Here is a 23354-nt window from a genome sequence, read left to right as displayed (position 1 = left end):
ATTTGTGTTAGCGTTTGGCGGGGTGTTACAGATGGTATCAGAGCTCATTAGTAGTTTCGTATTGAGATTTCACGTTCTTCCGTGTCTAGAGTCCATAGAACCTTATAAGACTAAGATAGGATTTTAGGTTCGTTCTGTTGGTAATGAAAATGGTAGTCATTACTAAATTCCTATTTAAGATATTCATTAATTTTTTATAAGAACGACTTTAGCCTGATGATAATAAATGCCTTGCTATTGATGAACATAACAAAGATGAGGGGGTGAGGCAGAGGTAGAGGTAGAGGTCGAGGGAGAGGCCGAGACACAGTAAAGATGGGACAGGCATCAGATCAGACCCTCGATCAGATAGCACAGCTAATATCATTTATAGGACAGATAACTGAGTCCCAGAACAAGTTTAGGGAGGAGATGCTTGAGTCACAGGTTAGACTAACCGAGGAGGTGGCTGAGTTGAGGGAACGCCAGGCTTTTTCACAAGAAGACAACCCTATTCCACCTCAGGAGCCACCACAGGAGCCACGGCCATAGGTTGTGCCGCTGAGAGCCACGAGGACTCCCCCACCCTAGAATCCAATAGATCCGGGGATGTGGCTATAGAACTTCCAGCGACTACGTCCACCCAGGTTTGGAGGTTCTTCCGACCCGGCTGAGGTCGAGGAATGGGTTTTGAGAACCCGAGAGATTCTAAGCACCATGCAGTGCCCGAGAGATCAGTGGGTACCGGTGGCTGCTTTTCAGTTTGACAGCGATGCCAACTATTGGTGGCATTCCGAGAGGAATGTTTTGGGAAAAGGACCCTTCGAGTGGGTCGATTTTGAGAGGATGTTCCTGGATAGATTCATATCTGAGACGGCCCAAGAGATCAAGCATCAAGAATTTTCAGGTTTAGTGCAAGGCAATTTATCCATTACGGATTACGAGCTGAGATTTACTAGATTATCACGATATGCACCCGTGCTCATTCCAACCGATCTGTAAAAGGCTCGTAGATTTTTCAGAGGACTACGACCCTACTTAAAGGCCAGAATGTCAGTGATTGAGACCACTACCTATCGAGATACAGTGAGTTGAGCTCAGAGGGTTGAGCAAGAGGAGATGGAGCTACAGACTTCGAGGGGGCAGGCCAGTCAACCCCAGACTTCTTTTCCTCCTAGGGTCGATCCTGCCAAGAGGCCGATGTTTTTGAGACCGAGTGCTTCTGTGTCCACATATCCGTAGTATCGAGCTCCTACGCATCAAGTTATGGACCAGTTGGGGTTCCAGTGAGGCCAGTAGGGCCAAGGGGACCAACCAGATAGATTTCAAGACTACCCGTCCCACAGAGACCTATACAGACGGGACCTTTGACATGCTTTGGGTGCGGGCAGACAGGACATATTAGGAGGAACTGCCCTTCATCACAACCACAGTCAGGGGTGATTCTTAGACCCCAGGGTAGTGTGTATCATCTGACTCAGGAGGTGATACTAGTTTCAGACGAGGTGCTAGACGGTACAATTTTGATTTCCAATGTTAAGATTCGATTTTTGTTCAATACCGATTCTTCTAGATCATATATTTCCACCAAGATTGCACAGTTGTTAGACTTTGAGATTTTTGACACGGGTCGAGTAATGAAACTATCCACACCGTTGGGAGACCAACAGATAGCCCAGAAATTATGTCGAAACTATATAATTAGGATAGAGGACCAGGAGATGAATACCGACCTTATGAAATTAGATAGTTGTGACTTTGATGTCATATTGGGGATGGATTGGCTAGTACAGAACCATGCCCACGTGGATTGTTTCGCTAGGTCAGTAGTCTTTAGAAGGCCAAGTTATCCGAAAGTCAAGGTTCGAGGATCCAAGTATAGAGGAGACAATCCTTTATACAACCAGTTGGGAACTTTGAGTATATCGGAACTAGAGACATCGACCGATATGTTAGAGGTAGTCAGGGAATTTAGGGATGTTTTTCTAGATGAATTACTGGGTTTGCCTCCATGTCTTGAGATAGAGTTTTCTATCAATTTGATACCAGGAACAAGACCTATCTCCATCGCACCATACCGTATGGCCCCTGTAGAAACCCGAGAGTTGAAAGCCAGATTGATGAGCTTACTAACTTGGGGTTTATTCGAAAGAGTTCCTCACCTTGGGGAGCACTGGTTTTGTTTGTTAAGAAGAAGGATGGGTCATTCCGTTTATTTATCGACTATCAGAGGTTAAATCAAGTGACCATCAAGAATAAGTACCCCTTTCCGCGCATTGATAACTTATTCAACCAATTACAGGTGCCCAATACTTCTCTAAGATTGATTTGCGATCTGGGTACCACCAGTTGAGGATATGGGAATTAGATATTCCGAAGACTGCCTTTCGGACTAGGCTAGGGCACTTTCAATATCTAGTGATGCCTTTCGGTCTGACGAATGCACCAGCAACATTCATGGATTTGATGCACCGGGTACTTTGGGAGCACCTTGACAAGTTTGTCATTGTGTTCATAGATGATTATCCTAATCTACTCTAAGTCGAGGGAGGATCATGAGAGACATCTCAGGATTACACTTCAGATTCTACGAGAACATAAGCTATATGTCAAGTTTAGCAAGTATGAATTCTGGCTCCAGAAGGTAAAGTTCCTAGGACACGTGGTGTCCAATAAAGGGATAGCAGTAGACCCTTCTAAGGTTGAAGCCGTGCTGATATGGAAACAGTCGAAGACAGTGACCGATATTAGGAGTTTTTTTGGGATGGCTAGTTACTATAGAAGGTTTATTAAGGGATTCTCCACTCCTGTAGTACCATTGACGAGACTGAAGCAGAAAAATGTCTGATTTGAATGGGATGACAAATGCGAGACTACATTCCAAGAATTGAAGAAAAGATTGACGACCGCTCCAGTTTTAATATCACCAACTCTGGGTGAAACTCTAGCGATATTTGTAGATGCTTCTGGGATTGATTTGGGAGCTGTATTGATGCAGTATGGGAAGGTAGTAGCATACGCATCGAGAAAGTTGAAAAATCATTAGAAGAATTATCCCGTCCATGATCTTGAGTTAGCCGCTATAATGTGCGCATTACGTATTTAGAGACACTACCTATATGGAGAGAAGTTTGAAGTATTCTCCGATCATAAGAGTCTCAAGTACATGTTCTTGCAACGGGAATTAAATATGAGGCAGCGACGTTGGATGGAATACCTCAAGGACTACGACTTTACCCTTGAGTATCACCTGGGGAAAGCCAATGTGGTTGCCGATGCATTAAGTAGAAACACTGTAGCTCACATGATGATGAAAGAATGGCAGTTCCTTGAGCAAGCCATAGAAACAGTGTTCGAGACTCCGAGGGAAACGTACAGACCGCACATCTACTCAGGTACATTAAGGACTGAAAACGAGTTGATAACATGTATTAAAGAAGCCTAGCAAGTAGATGAAGATGTAGGACAATATGAACTGAGAACTAGGGACCTGGCCGACTTAGATTTGTCGATAGGATCAAATGAGATTCTCAAATTTCAAGGCAGGATGTGGATACTGTAGGACTTACAATTGAGGTCTGACATACTAGGTGAGGCACATCGTTCTCGATATTCGATACACCCAGGAGGTACAAAAATGTATAAAGACTTGCGAAATTTTTTTTTGTTTCTGGGTATGAAAAAGGTAATTGCAAATATGTAGGTAGATGCCTAACTTGCCAACAAGTCAAGGTAGAACACCGCAACCCAATAGGTTTACTCCAACCATTACCCATAGCGGAATGAAAATGGGAGCATGTGACCATGGACTTCGTAGTTGGGTTACCGAGAGCTAGTGACGGGTCAGATGCCATATGGGTAATCATGGATCGATTAACAAAATCGACACATTTCATCCCAATCTGAGTTTCATTTGGCGTTGATAGACTAAGCCAGATATACATAACTAAGATAGTTCGACTACATGGGGTGCCAGTTTCTATTGTGTCAGATAGGGATCCCAGATTGACTTCATGATTTTGGGAAAGTCTACATAAAGCCATGGGTACTCAATTGAATTTTAGTACAACTTTTCACCCACAGTCTGATGGACAATCCGAGCCAGTTAATCATATTTTAGAAGATATGCTATGGGCCTGTGTGTTGGATTTTGGAAGAGGTTGGAAGCGCCATTTACTGTTGGTGGAATTCTGCTACAACAACAGTTTTCAAGCTAGTATTGGCATGGCTCCATTCGAGCCTTTATACGGTAGGCCGTGTCGATCACCGATATGTTGGGCAGAAACAGGAGATGTCACGGTGTTGGGACCCAAGATTGTTGAGGAAACTACTGAGACAATGCGCATTATACGGGATAGACTAAAAACTGCTCAGAGTAGATAGAAAAGCTATGCAGACAAGCGACGCAGACCTTTGGAATTTCAAGTTGGGGATTGAGTATTCTTGAAAGTATCGCCTTGAAGAGGAATCTTCAGATTTGGCGTGAAGGGCAAGTTAAAGCAGCGGTTTGTAGAACCATTTGAGATAGTTGAACGGACTGGCCCAGTGGCTTACAAACTGATCCTACCCCCGCAGCTTGAGCAGGTTCATAATGTATTCCACGTGTCCATGTTGAAGAAATACTTGTACGACCCTTCGCACGTGGTAGACTTGTGGGAGTTGGAGGTAGACGATGATGTATCATACGAGGAAGGTGCGGTACAAATACTTGACAAGAGGGTAAAACAACTCAGATCCAAATCCATTCCTTTAGTCAAGGTATTGTGGAGGCACCATAACGTAGAAGAAGCCACGTAGGAAAAGAAGTTGAGATGCAGGCAAAGTATCCAGAACTATTCCGAGAATAAGGTATGATTTCAATTTCGAGGATGAAATTTTTATTAGGGGGAGAGAATGTAACACCCCGAATTTTTAATTTGTATCTCGAGAATGTCTAATTGTGAATTTCGATAAAATTCAAAAAGAAAGACTTAGGGTAGAATACTCGAATTTTAGTCTGTTCATTTTTAAAGAATTTTGACTTTGCCCTAGGTTTAAAATGATCGTTATTTATACTTTAGCCTATAAGAACGTTCAAATTCGAGTTCGGATGAGAAAGTTATAAAATCCTCGAATTTCGTGTTTAGTAGGACCCAAAACAGTGAATTTTTGATAGAGGAAGAATTAGAAAAATTTAACATACCATGAGGTCCACAACGAAAAATTATTCGAAATGGAGTACTCATATGTCAATTTCCGAGTTCGAATGGTCAAGATTTTGTCAAAAATGTAAACGAAAGATAAATACAAAAATGCAATCAGCTTTTATTATAAAAATAACCAACTCATTCTTTTATTCACTTTCTCCTCTCCAACTCACAAAGAATTAGCCATTCTCAAAACCTAGGATTTCAACCCTTCCCATCAAGATCTATCACAAACGAGTCTAAGTTGATCATCGACGAAGGAGAGAAAGTTGTCGACATCGACGAACTCCACACCTTCAACCCGTCTAACCTTCATTTTTATTTCTTTCTCGTGTTCTCTCACAAAAATTAGCAAGTAGGTTCATCTATATCTACTTAGAGTCTCATAAAAACTAAGGGAGAATTGTCCATCTTCATTGAAAATGGGAAGAACACCTTCAAAGAGGGTTTTGAAATCAACTCGACCATTGGCTCCCGAGTTCAACCACTTTCTGAACTTCGAGCCACCGAACATTGACCATTTGTGTTGGTTCATCACCATTAGCAATCACAAACTAAGTAGGGGACTCTCAACTCTTATTAGTAGCCACAGATTTCAGAAAATTGCATTTAGGGATATTTCAAAACTTGTGTATGTTTTAAATTTATATAATGTTGCTTAAATTATTTCAAATTCATGCTAGAAATCGTTATGTTTGATGTGTTTTATCGTAGTTTGAATATTTAATTTGTGGGTGGGTTATTAGTATAAAAAACGAGTGAAAAACTTGAAGAAATGATGAAAGAAATGAAAAAAAATAGAAGCTTTTAGCGTTCTGACGGTGCCAACGTGCACTATTCATGGTACCACAGTGCACTATTCACGGTGCTACCGTGAAAATCAAAAAGTGTCTAATTTTTTTTTTGAATATTTGTTTTGGATTCCTCATGCTTTTAACATGCCAAAACGACTACTTATGGCTCCTGTAACTCTTTCAAACGAAGCGGAAAACAAAATAAACAAAATTTCATCACGACGGGAATGTTTCAAGTATTCGCGTGATATCTTTCGCATTACTTTGAATTCGGTTAAAAAATTATATGACCCTTTTCATGTTGTCGAGGAACTTCATTTACAAAAACCCATTTTCAATTTCGACAGCTTCGAAAAATCGAGTTTCCGACACTTAGCCAAATTTTCATCAACTTTTCTAGTTTTGACAATTTGCCTTTGCATACCTATTGGGACCCCATTTTAACGAAAATTGGATAGTTTGTCGATCAAATGATCAAAATGTATTTGTAAACTTGAAAAAGAAATATTTGGTTTGAAAATTTGAGAAGTAAAAATACTGTAGAATGGGAAAGGGATGAATCGGTAAAATGTCAGAATCATACCGAGGGGTGATGTCTATATTTTACATTTTATGTTGTATGTAGGTTGGTGAAAGGATATCCAAGTTATTAATGAAAGGGTTGCATATTTATTTAAATTTATGTTGGCGTAGAGGCTCCGAATACTGTTGTTTATTTTAGGCCGAGTGGCCACAGTTGCATGGTAGGAACTGGATATCCATTCTCAACCCTGTTATGCTAATTTCTCTTTTGTTTTAAATGAAAAATAATATATATATATATGCAGCTATTTTGTGAGCTGTTAAAGGGTCTGTGAATGCCTGAAGGGATAGTGTGTCACATCATCCGGAGGGATGTACTATCTTGGGATGTACGGTAAGGACCACCAAACTCATACGTGGTATGGGACACGTATTAGAGTGGAGTCACAATTGGAATTCGGGTCCATTCCTTTCTTATCTTTACCAGTGAACGTGTATTGTAAAGGTGATCGTATACGAGTGGAGTGTTATTTTGGGAATCACATGTACACCTGATAGGCATAGACAAAGATGATTGGTCAGTGATCACTAACAATCTAGTAGTAGTCGAAAATTTTGACACATTGAAAAGAGACCCATTACTTACGGTCACGTCAAACGGTCCGCCTGAGCTGAATAAATGGTCACCAGTGTGGTAAGAGCAGCGACAGACCACAAAATCAGGAACTAAAAACTAGATTTATGTTGTAACGTCATGTCCCGATTGGGAGCGATCCAGTCGTGAATCCCAACTCTTTAATTCCACTACTCCACCATGTTGTATTATGTATCTGTTGTTATATTTTGAATTATAAATTACAAAGCATGCTTGTTATTTCAATGTGATAAATTATAGTTGTATAACAAAATGAAAATGTATAGTGAGTACTGATGATTGATGCCATGTGAATCTTTAAAACTGTTTAGTTGCTCATCCCTGGCTATACGTACCAGTCAACCGTAGTTTTGATAGTAAAACTTGCATATATTGAAATGTTTCAGTATGTTTATTCGTACATGTTAGGTGAGGTTATTAGTAGGAGTTGTTTGTGGACCTACTGGGTAACCATTGTTACTCACCCTTTACTTCCTATTTTTTTTTAGTTTCAGAGCCTACAGCCGGAGAGGCAGTCGTAAGCTGTCTAGCGAGGACTATCTGGTGGGTCATATCGACGACCATAGTCCGTTACCCGGTGAGCACCATGACTACTTCTACTAGGAGTTCGTTCATCCTAGAAGCGGTATATGTTCTTTTTGGGGTCGAGTACTAGGTCTATGTTAGAATGAGGAAATTTTTGTAATCCTGTATATTTCCTTCTTTTTGCACAACTCTGATCAAATGCTATGATATTCACAGTTTACTGTCTTCCACACTTTGTATATTTTGGTTCATTGTCATATGCAGGATCTGTTGGTTATCGATTTTTCTTTGTATTGAGTTCCGTGGAAAGCTAACATAAACGGAGGGAACTGTCCAATCTTCAAAGTTTGACCTCGGGATTTGTGTTAGCATTTAGCGGAGCGTTAAAAGACTAATCTCTGATCAAGTTTAAGCCCTTTAATTAATCTCAAAATCAAACCAAACATAAATTAAATCAATCGATGGACCCAAGAAATACATAGAAAGCATGGGATCACAGTCCCTTATTTGTACACACGTAAGTCATTGAAAAGAATGGAAACAAAAAAATAGAGTAGAAACACCCATATCTTAGGTTCAATTAGGAGAAAACAAAAAGAATATAAATACAAAGAATAGACATAGAAAGTAAGGAACAATATGAAAATAAATTGTTTTTCATAAAAGGGGGTCCTTCAAACTGTCACGTTTGAACACAGTTTTCTTTGTCCCTCATCCTCTTATTCACTCTTAGACTTTCTCCTCTAACACGGTTTGGACAGCAGCAAGGAAACAAAAAAAGATAAAGGAGGAAGAAATAAGAAGAAGAGCATACCTGTATCAGCTCTAGTCCCTCATCCTCTTATTCTCTCTTAGACTTTCTCCTTTAACACTCTTTTATTTTTTGTTCTTGTAGGCACCCCAATTTGAACGGGTGCCCACTCGGAAGGACCTAAAAAAATCGACTTTTCCAATAAAATTTGTCAAAGGGCCTAAATAACCCAATTTGTCAAAACATGACATTTTGATCAGCTCGAGGATCCCTAAGACCCCTAAAAAAAATTAATAAACTTAAAATGATACTTGGTGTACCCCCACCTTCCCCACCTTTCACCGTTCCACCCTCGTGATAGAAAATACCCTAAACCCATTTAGGGCCTACAAACCCTTAAGTCCCCAAAAATCATTTCTCAACCCATAACTATTCAACTCACAACTCATTACTATACCCAACCCCAACCTACCAGCAATGCCCATTGGAGTCAACCCATCACCATACCTATTCTACCCAAGCCCAAACCAACCTAAATCCATAATCCATAACCTTTACCCACAAACCATTATCCACATCAACTAATCACCCAAGATGATCAAGGTGGGACACATGTAATCATCCCAACTAACCTTCCTCATCCAACTACTTACCCCAAACACCTTTCTCTAAAAAATCATTTACGCACATCTCAACCCATACCCTTCCCTAACCTACCCCCATCATTTCTAAAACATCATATACCCTTATCTCAACTCATACCCTTCTCTAACCTACCCTCATCATTCCTTACAAACTCACCTTTACAAATCAAATCACACCACTCTTCTCCAATCAAACACTCATTCTCTCTAATCAACTCACCTAAATATCTAATCTCCATCCAATTGTGACACATGTCGCCACCTCCTTCACCCTCCCAAAATCCAATCAACCAATCCCTTACACAACTCATTCTCCTTACCTAAATACCACCCCCTTTCAACCTAACTAATACTCCATCAACAAAGCATTCCCTTACACTTCCATTCTCTTAAATTAAATACCACTCCCCTTTACTTCACCTAACACTCAACCCAAATGGGTTGAAGGATCCAACCTATTTGGGTCACAAATGATCCACTTAAACCACCTTACACAAATGCCCTTCAACTACCTTCAATTTACAAATACGCTCTCCCTAACCCCATGCCATTCTCTACTCTCATACTTTTTCACCCAATTATACCTTCAAAATCAATCTTCAACATTTATAAATATCCTATTACCTTCCAAAATGGTACCCAAGACATAGACTAAAAAAATCTTCTCTCAACTCTCTTCTACTTCATTCTCATACTCTCACAATAATCTAAAAGAAAAAATATTTTCATATTTCACTAAGGACTCAAAGAAAAAGACATAGAAGAAGAAAAAAAAGAAAAAAAAGAAAGAAGATATTAAGGCTTCAAGGTGGGTTAGAAGAAATATACTCCCTTATTTTTCTCCCCTCTTCATATCCGTCTTCTATTACCCCCTCACTTCTTTTATTTTATTATTAGAAAGCTTCTAAGATGTAATGCTCCCCCTCTCCTAACTCCGGTAGATGGGACTTCGATTTGGTCAAAAGTATAGGAGTTGTAACCACTTTCAAAATAGAAATCGGTTTTAAACCTTTTAATTCGTTTTGGGCCAATCGATATTCGAGTTCTTCTTAACTCATGAGAATGAACCCATAACCATAGCCAACACTTTTCAAATATGTGTTATTCCCAAGGCTAATGGTTGCAAGGATCATCTCCTTCAATGAGTGATCCTTATAAGCTAAGCCGATAGTAAATCCTTATTTAGGGTACAAGTTATCGACTCGAGACACTTTTATTTTACTTTGCATTTTCATCCAAAATGATCAAGTTATTTTGAGGTTACCACCACTTGGTGGAGAGAAAGGGACACCTAATACCTTCCCTTTTTTCTAATCGATTCACTTACCCTGATTTTAGGTTGATTGGTACCTTATCCAAACGAGAGTCACTAAATGCCAAAAATGATACTTTTTCAAAAAATGTACATTAGGAGACCATTCACACCCTTTTACAATAATGAATGGTGGCGACTCCAACCTTCGTAGAAGTGATCTTCAAAATTGAAAATCACACATCTACAGCTGGTGACATTGTTGCGCAGACTAGGTTCAACCCTCGTGTCAACTCAATCATTTAAAAAAAAAACCAAAAGGTTTTTATTTGCTAGCTAACATTTTTTTTTGTTGTTTGTGTTTTCTTTATTGTTATTTACATGTTCATGTTGTAATATTTATTTACATGATTTCTTCATTACATACTTGTAAGGGGGTTGATGATGAAAAAATGAAAAAAATGCACAAGCATTTGCAAGCATAACCTATTGCATAAGCCACCCTACCCTCAAAATATCTTGCCTTGATGCCTAGTAGTTCTACGGCTTGAGATCATTATTTCAAATGTCAGAGATGAACTAATCAAATCTGATCACCAACCAACGATATGTGTATTCTGGTATGCATCGAGATTTGAAGATCGGGTAACCATAAATCCACCTATTAGTCGCATGCATATGCCAGATTATATGCTTTAGGACATAAGTTTCCAAGTATATATCGACCCCAAAAAAAAAATTGTATATGTTTAAAATGCATTCGGACTTTGAAGTCCAAGTTGTAAGCCCACGAAAGCAAGTTGTATAGGCTTAGGTGTGTTTTTTTTCTTTAGTTATTCTCCTAGGTAAGAGGGGAAAATACATTCTTTTTAGTTATGCATATCTGAAAGCGCCCTCGATCAGCGGGGTGCGCGGATCCGCTTTTGACCTTTGAGGTTTGGGAGTCGCCACCTAGTTATTACGATCTAGGAATCAAATACTGACTCTAAACGGATAAAGAAACTAATCTACTAAAGAAAAATTAAATCCGGGGATCACGTTACGAGGTTGGAAGGTGTTAGACACCAACCCCGCCCTGCCAATGCCAATCTCTATTTATCCCAAATAAGACTACATTGCTAACAAAAACCTAGATAGAAAAAATAAAAGAGATATTACCTTCGAACGCAACAATTTTATTCCCTCAGATTTGATAAAATTGCTCATTGTACTGTACTCCTTACTTTGTTTTGTCTCCGGATCTGATTTCGGATCTCCGAGACAATGTATCTTTTCCTTAGATCTGGATTCTTCGAATTTTATTATCGATTTTGGGGTATTTTTTAAGGGCTTCTAGGTATTTTTCAGGCTAAAATCGAAGTATGGGTGTTAGGTAAGGAGTTGGGGTTCAAAATTAGGGTTTGTGGGAGGCTAGGAAAGCTTTTTGACCTACTTCTCTTAGGGTTTTTCCTTTGATACGAAAATAGGATATGATGACCCCTATTTATAGATTTTTTTTAAGGGTTGATTTAGATAGAATTAGTGTTTAATTAGAATTCTTTTAGTTAGAGTTGTATTTTAGTTAGAATTATTTTAGGTAGAGTTGTATTTTAATTAGAATTATTTTAGGTAGAGTTATATTTTAGTTAGAACTTTATTAAATAGAGTTATTATTTAATTAGAACTCTATTAGGGTTTTGACTTTTGGTTTTATTTGATTGACTTTAAGATTTTGACTTTAGTCTTAATTGATTGACTTTAAGATTTTGACTTTAGTCTTAATTAATTGACTTTAGTTTTGACTTTAGTCTTACTTGATTGACTTTAATACCTTGACTTTAGTCTTGCTTGATTGACTTTAATTTATTGGAGAACCCCCTCTATTATATCCTTAATTCTTTGGACCCCCAAATGGAAGGGGTCCTTAAATAAATATCTTGGCAACCCTCAACAATTTTGCCTGAGAGTTTGATTGATCGATTTTTTTAGTTTCAATTTTTAAATTAATTTTTCTAATGTTTCACTTTAATTATTTAATATCTTATTTATTAATTTCGAAATTTTTAATTATAAAAATTATGAAATTACTGTTTTGCCCTCGAAGAGGACTTTTCGCGTTATAAGTCGGTTTTTTATGTTGTAGGATGTTTTAGAATCGGTTTTTCATAAGGAATTTAATGGAAATGTTGGTTTTTATCATTTATAAAAAATTTTGTGTGGAATGGTCGTGAACTTTATGAGGGGTATTTTCGTAATTTTGTCAAATTCTGTGAAATTTGATGAAATGATTTATTTGATTTCGATTTATTATTTTATGTGTTTGAAAGGGTTTTTCTAAGCGTAACGTAGGCTTTAAGGATATTTTAAGATTAGGGGTATTTTGGTAATTTGGTCATTTTTTAGTGATTTTTATCGTGAAGCTTCTTTTTGTCTGAAAAATGATGATTTCTAAGTTTTTGAGATTATATTTTCCTAGCGTAGTGTCGTTTCTACAATTTTGTTAATTTGAGATACCTCATCCGGATTTCTGAAATATATCTGATAACAAAATAAAGCATTAGAATAATCATCCGTCATTAGGAACCATTGTAATCGAGTTGATGAGTTGATTAATCAGGCGAGTGCAAAAATGGGGTGTCTACAGATGCCCCTCTTTGGCAGAGAGTTGAAGTAAACTAAATAGCAAATCTATTTTGGTAGATAGTACGATATCCGAATGCCAAAGCTACTGACAGTTCATTTTGCAGCCTGATTTAGTAATTCGTCGAGATGTTCGGATTCTTGAGAGTTAAACTCTCCTCGAACAAAAAGGTTGTCAGGTCCCTGAGCGCAAGCTCTCACTGACGGCACCAAATCCTTGAATTTTAGAAAATTCTTCCTGACTAATGCAAAAGTGCACGTGTGTACAATGGTGTGATGATTACTGAGTAAAATGTGTCAGGTCCTAAAGATCTTCTCTCATCGACAATAATGATTCAAAATTGAAATGTGCTTATGCAACGAAAGCAATCATGGCAAGGTTGAACAATGAGATAATTGTAGTCATAACATTGTAGGTACTTCGTTAAATCCTATTTGAAATTCTTTTTTAGAGTTCGAAAAAGTTTAAGTCTCATTTATCGGACTCGAACATATAGTAGCCATGCTTCTCGGACTAAAGAACGTAAACAATCTTGTTAATTCAATAAGATTCAAACAAAGCTGGAGTCTCGTTTCTCGGATTCTGGCTAAGGTTTACAGGAAATTAAACAATCCTATTAAAATTGGAGTCTCGTTTCTCGGACTCGAACTAAGGTTTATAGGTACTTCAAAAAAATTTATTCATTCTATGATTCAAAAAGTTGGAGTCTCGCTTCTCGGACTCGAACCTAGTTTTATAGGCACTTCAAAAAACCTATTCATTCTATGATTTAAAAAGTTGGAGTCTCATTTCTCAGACTCGAACTTAGGTTTATGGGCACTTCAAAAAGCCTATTCATTTTATGATTCAAAAAGTTGGAGTCTCGTTTCTCGGACTCGAACTTAGGTTTATAGGCACTTCAAAAAGTCTATTCATTCTATGATTCAAAAAGTTGGAGTCTCGTTTCTCGGACTTAAACCTAGGTTTGTAGGCACTTCAAAAAACCTACTCATTCTATGATTCAAAAAGTTGGAATCTCGTTTCTCGGACTCGAACTTCGGTTTGTAGGCACTTCAAAAAGTCTATTTATTTTATGATTCAAAAAGTTGGAGTCTCGTTTCTCGGACTCGAACTTAGGTTTATAGGCACTTCAAAAAGCCTTTTCATTCTATGATTCAAAAAGTTCGTTTCTCAGACTCGAACTTAGGTTTATAGACACTTCAAAAAGCCTATTCATTCTATGATTCAAAAAGTTGGAGTCTCGTTTCTCGGACTCGAACTTACTAAGTCACATTTCTCGGACTTAGATTTATAAGAACTTAAACAATCTTATTAATCGAGCTCAAAGTTTGAAAAATCGGGCCTTTATTGGCTTATCATGCATCTAGATTCATAATTATCATTGGACTTCATCGAACTTCTAAGTAAGATTTTTCTTTTTATCATGTGATTAAGAACAAAACTTTGGAATTAAATGATTTTCAAAAAAATACCCCTAGTTTCAAGGTTGACTTTAACTGGAACTTGACTATGAGACTAATGGAATGAATTACGCTTGAAAAATATGGACTTTGATGTATGACAGATAGAAGAACTGACATTCCCTTAAATTTAAGACTCTTAAGGTTATCATATGTGCAATAAGAGATTGATCATTTTCTTTCAAATTTCTTTTGAAAAATGCTTGAGTTGGACTTTAAAAAATCTTGATAAATATTAGAATAGAAGATCTTTCTCTTCAAAGTGGTTGATGATTCTACATCTTCCATTAGCGAACACTTGAACAAGTAAACATACTTTTGAAGATCCTACAATGTTCAAGATGATTTTTGATTTTTTCGACTTCAACATTGTCTTTGTCGGATGTGAGCTCTTGGCTGAAAAATGAATATTGTAGCTTGAATGGTTCTATATTTTCTAGTTTCTGCATAAGCTTCCTTCTGAATTTTTCTTCTTGATGGGACATTTCCTCTCATTTGATGTTGTCCTAATTTTTGCCTAGATCGCCTCTTCAGGTTTTCAATCTAGCGGGCTTTGTTTTTCTTTTTCTGATGATGCTTTAATTTTTGCCTAAGTCACCTTTTCAAGTTTTCAACTTAGCAGGCTTTCTTTTTTATGGTTATGCCCTAAATTTTGCCTAAGTCACCTTTTCGGATTTTCGACTTAGCAGGCTTATATTTTTTTTCTTGATGATCTTGAATAACCAACTTGACAACTTCTTGGTTCCCTGCACCTTAATCGAGTCAATTAGAATTCAGGAGGACTTAATAGGTAGGCTTAAGATATGATTTAAAAAGAAAAGATATAAGGCTCAACTTCCCAAAATGCCCCTAGTTTGATATTCTCTCTTTTCTATCAATTATTTTGATTTTTTCTAAATGCCCCTAGTTTGACATTCTTTTATTTTTATCAATTTTTTTGATTCATTTTTCTAATGCCCTTAGTTTGACATTCTTTTCTTTTGAACCTTTCAATAGGGGATTTTCCTTTTAGATGACACTTTTCTTAAGAGAATACATTTATTCTTTACATGACCGGACCTGAAGTAACTTCTCAGGTTGCCTACGTACCCCAAATACTTATTTTTCTTTTGGGATCAGGTCAAAATGTAGTTCATACTCAGACTTCCCTCCCGAGGTTGGTTGGTGTGGTTTAGAAAGAATAGGCTATTGATTTTTTTTTTTGGTAAGATAGGAAAATGATTCGACCAAAGAAGACCTCCTTTAGTGAAATACTAGTTGATTTGGTTAAGGTTTTAGAAACTCGATGTCTTGATTGCTTTGTCGAGTAAGATTTTCTTTTGAGAATGAGTAATCTTTAGTCTTCTTCTGAGAAGGAGTAATTTTCCGTCTTCTTCTATAGAGTTGAATGGGATTGAGTTCTTTGTATTTGACATTGACTCGTTCAACCATTTCCAAACTTCGAAAGAGATCTCATATTATTTTGTGAATGAGAACTCTTTTCTCTCGAGTGAAAAACCTTATGGATCCCTTCTTGTGGGTCTTAGTACCTTTGTCGATGGTTTCAACTGCATCATTCTTGATGAACTTTGACTTTTGAAAATCATCATTGACTTTATATCCTCATGAGACTATGTAGGAATGTTGTTGAGCTTCTCAAGTAAATTTATTATTCTCTCATGTTCCCCTGAGGATAATGTATCGCCAATTTACACTTCTTGAGTGTACTCTTTAATTCCAATATTTATTAAGTTTGATTAATGAGCTCTAAGTCAATCCTCATGTTAGATATTATGCTCAAATCATTATTACACGCATGATAATCAGAAGTTTCTATATTTTATTGGAATTGAAAAACATTAATTGACTAAAATTTGAAAGTTAAAGAAAGACTGTCGTAACTGAAACAACTAACTGGATTTAAAGACTGACGAAAACTGGATTGAAACTCAAAGAAAACTCAGGGACAATTATCTACAAAGCGAGAAGGTCCTTCTGAGTGGATGGACTACTTAGACTTGACATTGGTACTTTGACTAGACGACTTTTTTTACGGACCCAAAAGGACGCAGATGAGGGTTTAGAATGTTTAGGAGCACCTAAGATTAACCATCGATTCTGAAGATTTGACTCTTAACCACATGATTAAAATTTTGATATAAATTAGTCCTCCGGTGGGAAATATTTAATCCAAATGCACTATAAGTCTATAGTGACCAAGAATGTGAAAAATATTAGTCACGGGTCTACCCCTGATTAGGATAGAACCTTTGATCAGACAAATTAATTTGATCCTAAGATCAAATCTTTCTATACAAAGTGGCTGGATCTTTAAAAGTTAAACCAATTAGTCCAACTTAATTGGTATTGATCAGTTTGATCAATTTGTCAATTGGGCCAACTAGTTTAATTGGTTCAGGTCAGACCGACATAGTGGGTTTAGTTTGAACAGTTTGGATCAAGTTCTAAATTAATCTACTCGATGAGATCTACGTTTTATTAATAAGTGCCCAGACTTAATTCTCACTAGACTATTATGTAAAAATGTTTTAACATTGCTATCCTAACCTTCATCGTTACATCCTTTTCATGTCAATTTGAATCTTTCATTATTTAGGGGTCATCAAAAGGTGACCCTTAATTGGACAAAATTACAATACCCAAAATCATTTACAATCAAGCCACAATAAATAAATAAATAAATCAAATAAATCAAACTAAATAAAAAAAAACTAAGTCATCTTGGCAATGCTCCCATACTTGGGGTTTTTCAAGTTTGATCCTCAATAGTCCCCAGTGGAGTTGCCACTGAAAGCGCCCTCGATCCGCGGGGTGCACGGATCCGCTTTTGACCTTTGAAGTTTGGGAGTCGCCACCTAATTATTACGGTCTAGGAACCGAATACTGACTCTAAACGGATAAATAAACTAATCTACTAAAGAAAAATTGAATCCGGGGATCACGTTACGGGGTTGGAAGGTGTTAGGCACCAACCCCGCCCGGCCAATGCCGGTCTCTACTTATCCCAAATAAGATTACATTACTAACAAAAACCTAGATAGAAAAAATAAAAGAGATATTACCTTCGAACGCAACGATTTTATTCCCTCAGATTTGATAAAATTACACCTTGTACCGTACTCCTTACTTCATTCTGTCTTCGGATCTAATTTCAGATCTCCGAGGTAATGTATCTCTTCCTTAGATCTAGATTCTTCGAATTTTGTTATCGATTTTGAGATATTTTTGAAGGGCTTCTAGGTGTTTTTCAGGCTAAAATCGAAATATGGGTGTTAGGTAAGGAGTTGGGATTTCAAAATTAGGGTTTGTGGGAGGCTAGGGAAGCTTTTTGACCTACTTCTCTTAGGGTTTTTCCTTTGATACGAAAATAGGGTGTGACTTTAAGATAGTTAGAGTTGTATTTTAATTAGAATTATTTTAGGTAGAGTTATATTTTAGTTAGAACTTTATTAAATAGAGTTATTATTTAATTAGAACTCTATTAGGGTTTTGACTTTTGGTCTTATTTGATTGACTTTAAGATTTTGACTTTAGTCTTAATTGATTGACTTTAAGATTTTGACTTTAGTCTTAATTAATTGACTTTAATTTTGACTTTAGTCTTACTTGATTGACTTTAATACCTTGACTTTAGTCTTGCTTGATTAATTTTAACTTTTTGGAGAACCCCCTCTATTATATCTTTAATTCTTTGGACCCCCAAATGGAAGGGGTCCTTGAATAAATATCTTGGCAACCCTCAACAATTTTGCCTGAGAGTTTGATTGATCGATTTTTTTTGTTTTAATTTTTAAATTAATTTTTCTAATGTTTCACTTTAATTATTTAATATTTTATTTATTAATTTCGAAACTTTTAATTATAAAAATTGTGAAATTACCATTTTACCTTCAGAGAGGACTTTTCGCGTTATAAGTCGGTTTTTTATGTTCTAAGATGTTTTAGAATCATTTTTTAATAAGGAATTTAATGGAAATATTGTTTTTTATCATTTATAAAAAAAATTTGTGGAATGGTCGTGAACTTTATGAGGGATATTTTCGTAATTTTGTCAAATTCTGTGAAATTTGATGAAATGATTTATTTGGTTTCGATTTGTTATTTTATGTGTTCGAAAGGGTTTTCTTAAGCGTAACATAGCTCTAGGGATATTTCTGTAATTTGGTCATTTTTTAGTGATTTTTATCGTAAAGCTTCTTTTTGTCTGAAAAATGATGATTTCTAAGTTTTTGGGGTTATATTTTTCTAGCGTGGCGTGGTTTCTACAGTTTTGTTAGTTTGAGATATCTCATCCAGATTTCTGAAACATATCTAGTAACAAAATAAAGCATTAGAATAATCATCCATCATTGGGAACCGTTGCAATCGGTTGATTAGTTGATTAATCAGGCAAGTGCAAAAATGGGGTGTCTACAATATCAACAAAAAAAAATGTACTTTTTTTATTGGCCCAAGCCAAAAACCAAAGGCAATGTGCCTTTAGTTAGGACTAACAAACTTTAAAAAAAGAAATAAATAAATAAATTTTTTTTGGCAAAAAAGTCATACTAGTCTGTGTTTGAAGCATGGACATGTATAAAATACCCTAGTCCGTGCTTGAAATACGGATTAAATTTTTTTTTCTCATTTCGTTTCTGATATCAGTCTTGATAATTTTTGTTCTGGTGTTTATTTTTGTTTTGAATTTTAAGGCCTAAAAAAACTTAAATGGGGCATTTTTGTAATTAAGTTCAAGGCCTACCACTCATCATTATTTTAAATAGGATTTTGACTCTCCTAAGTATTCATTTACCATCCAAATTGAGTCAGCCTATTCTCTACCTAGACCCAACGTGGTGCACTACCGATCACAATCAAATCCATTATCATCCATTACCAAGGGTCAACTCGAATCAGGTCCACGACCCGTAACCACATCGAGTTGGGTCCACGACCCGAACCACTCTGAATAGGGTCCACAATTCGTATCCATTTCAAATCAGGTCCACGACCCTTACCCATCCAAATAAGGTCTACGACCCGTATCTAATCCAAATTGGGTCTACGACCCATATCCATCTAAATCGGGTCCTCGACCTATATCAATCCAAATCGGGTCCATAACCTACATCAATTCAAATCAGGTCCACGACCTGTACCCATTCAAATAGGGTCCATGACCCATATCCATCCAAACCGAGTCCACTACCTGTATCCAATCCAAATCGGGTCCACAACCCGTATGCATTACGAATCGGATCCACGACCTATTTATACAGTCTGGATATGATCCAAGACCCGTAACCATTTCGAATCGGGTCCACAACCCGTATCCATTTCAAATAGGGTCAATGATCCAAAGTCGACCCAAATTGGGTCCGTGATCCAAATTTAACCTAAACCGTGTCCACAATTGAAACCTGATCCAAATCGAGTCCACGATCCCAATTGAACCTAAATTGTGTCCATCTTCCAATTTTAACCTGAACCAAGTCCGTGATCCATATGTGATCCAACAAGATCTATAACCGACCGATCAACTCAAATAAATTCAATCTTTTTCCAATAAAATATATTTTCAAAAAATAAAAAAATATATTTAAAGGTGCCAATTGCATTTCTTGATCAAAGTCAGTGCTAAAGAACGATCTTACCCCATTAATACGAAGGGAATAAATTAAGTCTATTTTAGGAAATGAGGTGATTTAAGATTGTCCTTACGAAAGTATTGTGCGCCACCTCTTCCCTGGGGATCTGACTGGCCGATCTTGATTTTGGAAGATTGAATTGGAAGCTAATAAAACAAAAAATGTGGATTATTCCAACTCGATTTGCTCGCAAAAATTTGATTTTTCAAAATGTTAATCCAACTTCATGTTGATGCCAATACCGTGCTAATGTGATCTACTATTTTCAAACTAATCCAACTCTGTGTTGATGCCAGCACCGAGTTGATGTAATCCATTATTTTCAAATTAATCCAACATTGTGTTGATGCTAGCCACATGTTGATGTAATCCATCATTTTCAAATTAATCCAACTTTGTATTGATGCCAGCTCGGTGCTGATGTAACCATCCTCACAAAACACACAACCCAGTTCTGTGTTGAGGCTGGCTTCGTGCCGATGCTAATCCTATGTTGAGGTAACCAACTATCTCAAAAACATAAAATCCAATTCTGTGCTGATGCCAGCTCTGTATTAATGCTAGATTCGTGCTGATGAAACTATCTTCAAAAATATATATAAAATACATTGCCCAGTTCTACACTGATACTGGCTCCGTGCTGATGCTAATCTCGTGCTGAGGTAGCCCGTTCTCTCAAGAGTACGTAATCCAGCTCTGTGTTCATACCAACTCCGTGTTGATGCCAATTCCATGTTGATGTAATTAATTTAAAAAATATATGCAATCTAGCTCTATGTTGATGCTAACTCCATGTTGATGAAATCATCTAAAAAAATGTAAAATCCAGCTCTGTGCTGATGCTAACTTCGTGTTGATGCCAACTCCATGTTGATGCTAGCTCCATGCTAATGCCTACTCTATGTTAATGCTGACTCCGTACCATAGAACTTTTAAAAAAATTCACTTAAAATAAACAACTTGATCCGACTTAATAAAACATCATGCATTTTCCTTTTTGTAAATAAGATAGTAATGCTTGGTCTTCTGTACCCATAGGTTGCCAAAAGAAAGAAGTACAAGCAACAAGAGGAGCTTTCGTACTTTTTGACATCCTTAACCCCCACCATAAGTACCTCTAAAGCACCGTAGTTTGCAGTAGCGGAAACATCAGACATTGACATAAGGATTGCGGCACTGTTGAAAACCATTGAGCGACAAGAGAAAATGTTAAGCGCTACGTTGGCCAACGCTAGTTTTATACAAGTCTAAACAACATCGCACCACGCCTTAGGATCGAATCAGGATCTCTTCGAACAACCTCTACAAGGGCAACAGACCACCTTCGCACCCAATATTCCAGGATATCAAGGATCCCCATTTTCATTCCACATAATCAACCACCTCTTATTGTCATTCATGATGATTAGTGTGATTATAGGACTACAAAGGCCAAAAGTATGACAGATGAAAAAATGCCCTAACAAATTGAGTCTTTCTAAGAGGAAATGAAGAGAATCAAAGGCCTCAATACCATGAGTGGAACTCGGTTAAAGGGCTTCTATTTTTATCCCAACACGTAGTTCCCAACCAAGTTCAAGTGTTTGAAATTTGATAAATACAACGGGGTGGGTGTCCTCTATCATATCTGAAGTTATATTGTGGATCAATGTACCAATATGGTGAGGATGACAGATTATTGGTACAGTTGTTCCAAAGAATTTTTATTGGCCCAGCCTTCAAATGGTTCTCGGAACTAGACTACACGCTCATAAAAAACTAGCAAGACCTAGCTGAAATGTTTTGGCACAATTACAGGTTCAATATGGATGTGGTTTGGATCAGAATGACATGGCTAAAATGACACGAAAATCTAGGAAAATGATAAAATAGTACGCCCAAAGGTGACGAGAATCAACTTCACAAATAAGGCCAGTAATGATGGAACAAGAAATGAACACCACGTTTATCTCAACATTCGGGCATGCATTTTACACTCACTTGGTAGGACACATTACGGGCACCTTCTTAAACCTAATATATGAAGCAGATCAAGTCAGTACCTTTGGGAAAGAAGAGAGAAGAAACACAGAGAAATAATGTGCAACCAAGCCGACAACTCCTCATCCTTATACCAACACAGAGACCACAAGCTTCATCAACCTCATGGGTTCTGACGCCTCTACTAGCCTAGACCGCTGCACCTTAGAACCGATTCCAAGTCCCCTACCAGTCACACAGCAGGTACCCTAGTATGGGTAGAATCAGCAAGCACGACCCAACAAGATAAACATGGTGTTTATTAGGTTGCCAATGACACTATTGGAGTTACTCCCAATTTTGCTCAAGGGAGAATATCTCACAAAATGGCCACCAAATTTGGAAACTGCACAAGGACCAAGGTATAACCCCAGCCTATTTTGTGAATTCCACATGAGTACAGTAGGACACTTTACAAATCAGTGTCGACAGTTCAAACATCAAGTATAGAACTTGATAGACAAGAAGGCTTTCATAATGGACGGGCCAGCAAGTCCAACTCAACAACAGGACATCAACTAGAATCCCTTACCTACCCATAATGGAGGGGAATCGGGCACACAATAAATGTTATTCAAAGAGAGGAACCAGATGTGAGTCCATCAATTTTGATAGTTCTAGTTTGATCGAAGGTTAGGATTCACCTAACAAAGGAACCAAAGGCTTCAACAGTTAACGCCATCCCTCAGTACACGACAAACCCACCTCAGAACTCATAATTTCCATTCAAAATGGCAGATCTCACCATCTATCATAATTATCAAGCTACCAATGCTGCCACCTAACCACCTCTTGTTATACCCTATGCATCGCCAAACCCTCAAATTTTGACCCGACCACCTTCTCACATACCTTACACTTCATCCTCACAGCCACCACTAGTTATTTCATATACTTCATCAACCCCTCAAGTAGCTCCTTCCACCACCTTTACATCCAAACCAGAGCCACGACCCCTCATCCTCTACGTAAAACCTAATCCACCCCCAATAAGGATACTTTCACCAAAACCATTCCAATATAGCTCAAACCAAGCAATCCCATGGAGCTACGAGACAACCACCATCACATCATTAGGGGTCAAAATAATGAAAAAGGCGATGGTGGTTGACATTGGTCACATGATGAAGGTAGGAAGGTGCCAAAGGGTCTCAATGAAAAGAATAATAATCAAGGAGAAAGAAACAACGGAAAAAATAATAAATGAAGAAAAAATGACAGGAAAAGGGAAAGACAAGATAGATGAAGATAACAAGGAAGAAGAAAAGGGAAAAATATTAGATAAGGAAGCACCAGACTTCGTTAAGCTTATTTGCAAAA

General features: G+C 37.3%; 1 protein-coding gene across 1 annotated transcript; it reads left to right on the top strand.

The window, feature by feature from the left end:
- The first annotated feature begins 696 nt into the window (after positions 1–696).
- On the top strand, positions 697–4362 carry LOC147391103 (uncharacterized). The gene is made up of 8 exons (XM_086458999.1): positions 697–898; positions 1222–1274; positions 1371–2160; positions 2282–2454; positions 2498–2821; positions 2978–2986; positions 3086–3351; positions 4044–4362. The coding sequence occupies exons 1-8, from the start codon at positions 697–699 to the stop codon at positions 4360–4362; spliced, it is 2136 nt and encodes a 711-aa protein (XP_086315125.1).
- Positions 4363–23354: the final 18992 nt, after the last annotated feature.

Source organism: Akebia trifoliata, chromosome 11 (assembly GCF_017979445.1).
Source record: "Akebia trifoliata isolate Shusen 1 chromosome 11, ASM1797944v1, whole genome shotgun sequence".
NCBI lineage: Eukaryota > Viridiplantae > Streptophyta > Magnoliopsida > Ranunculales > Lardizabalaceae > Akebia > Akebia trifoliata.
The sequence above is the reverse complement of the archived record's forward strand: the minus strand, read 5'-3'. Positions and strand labels throughout refer to the sequence as shown.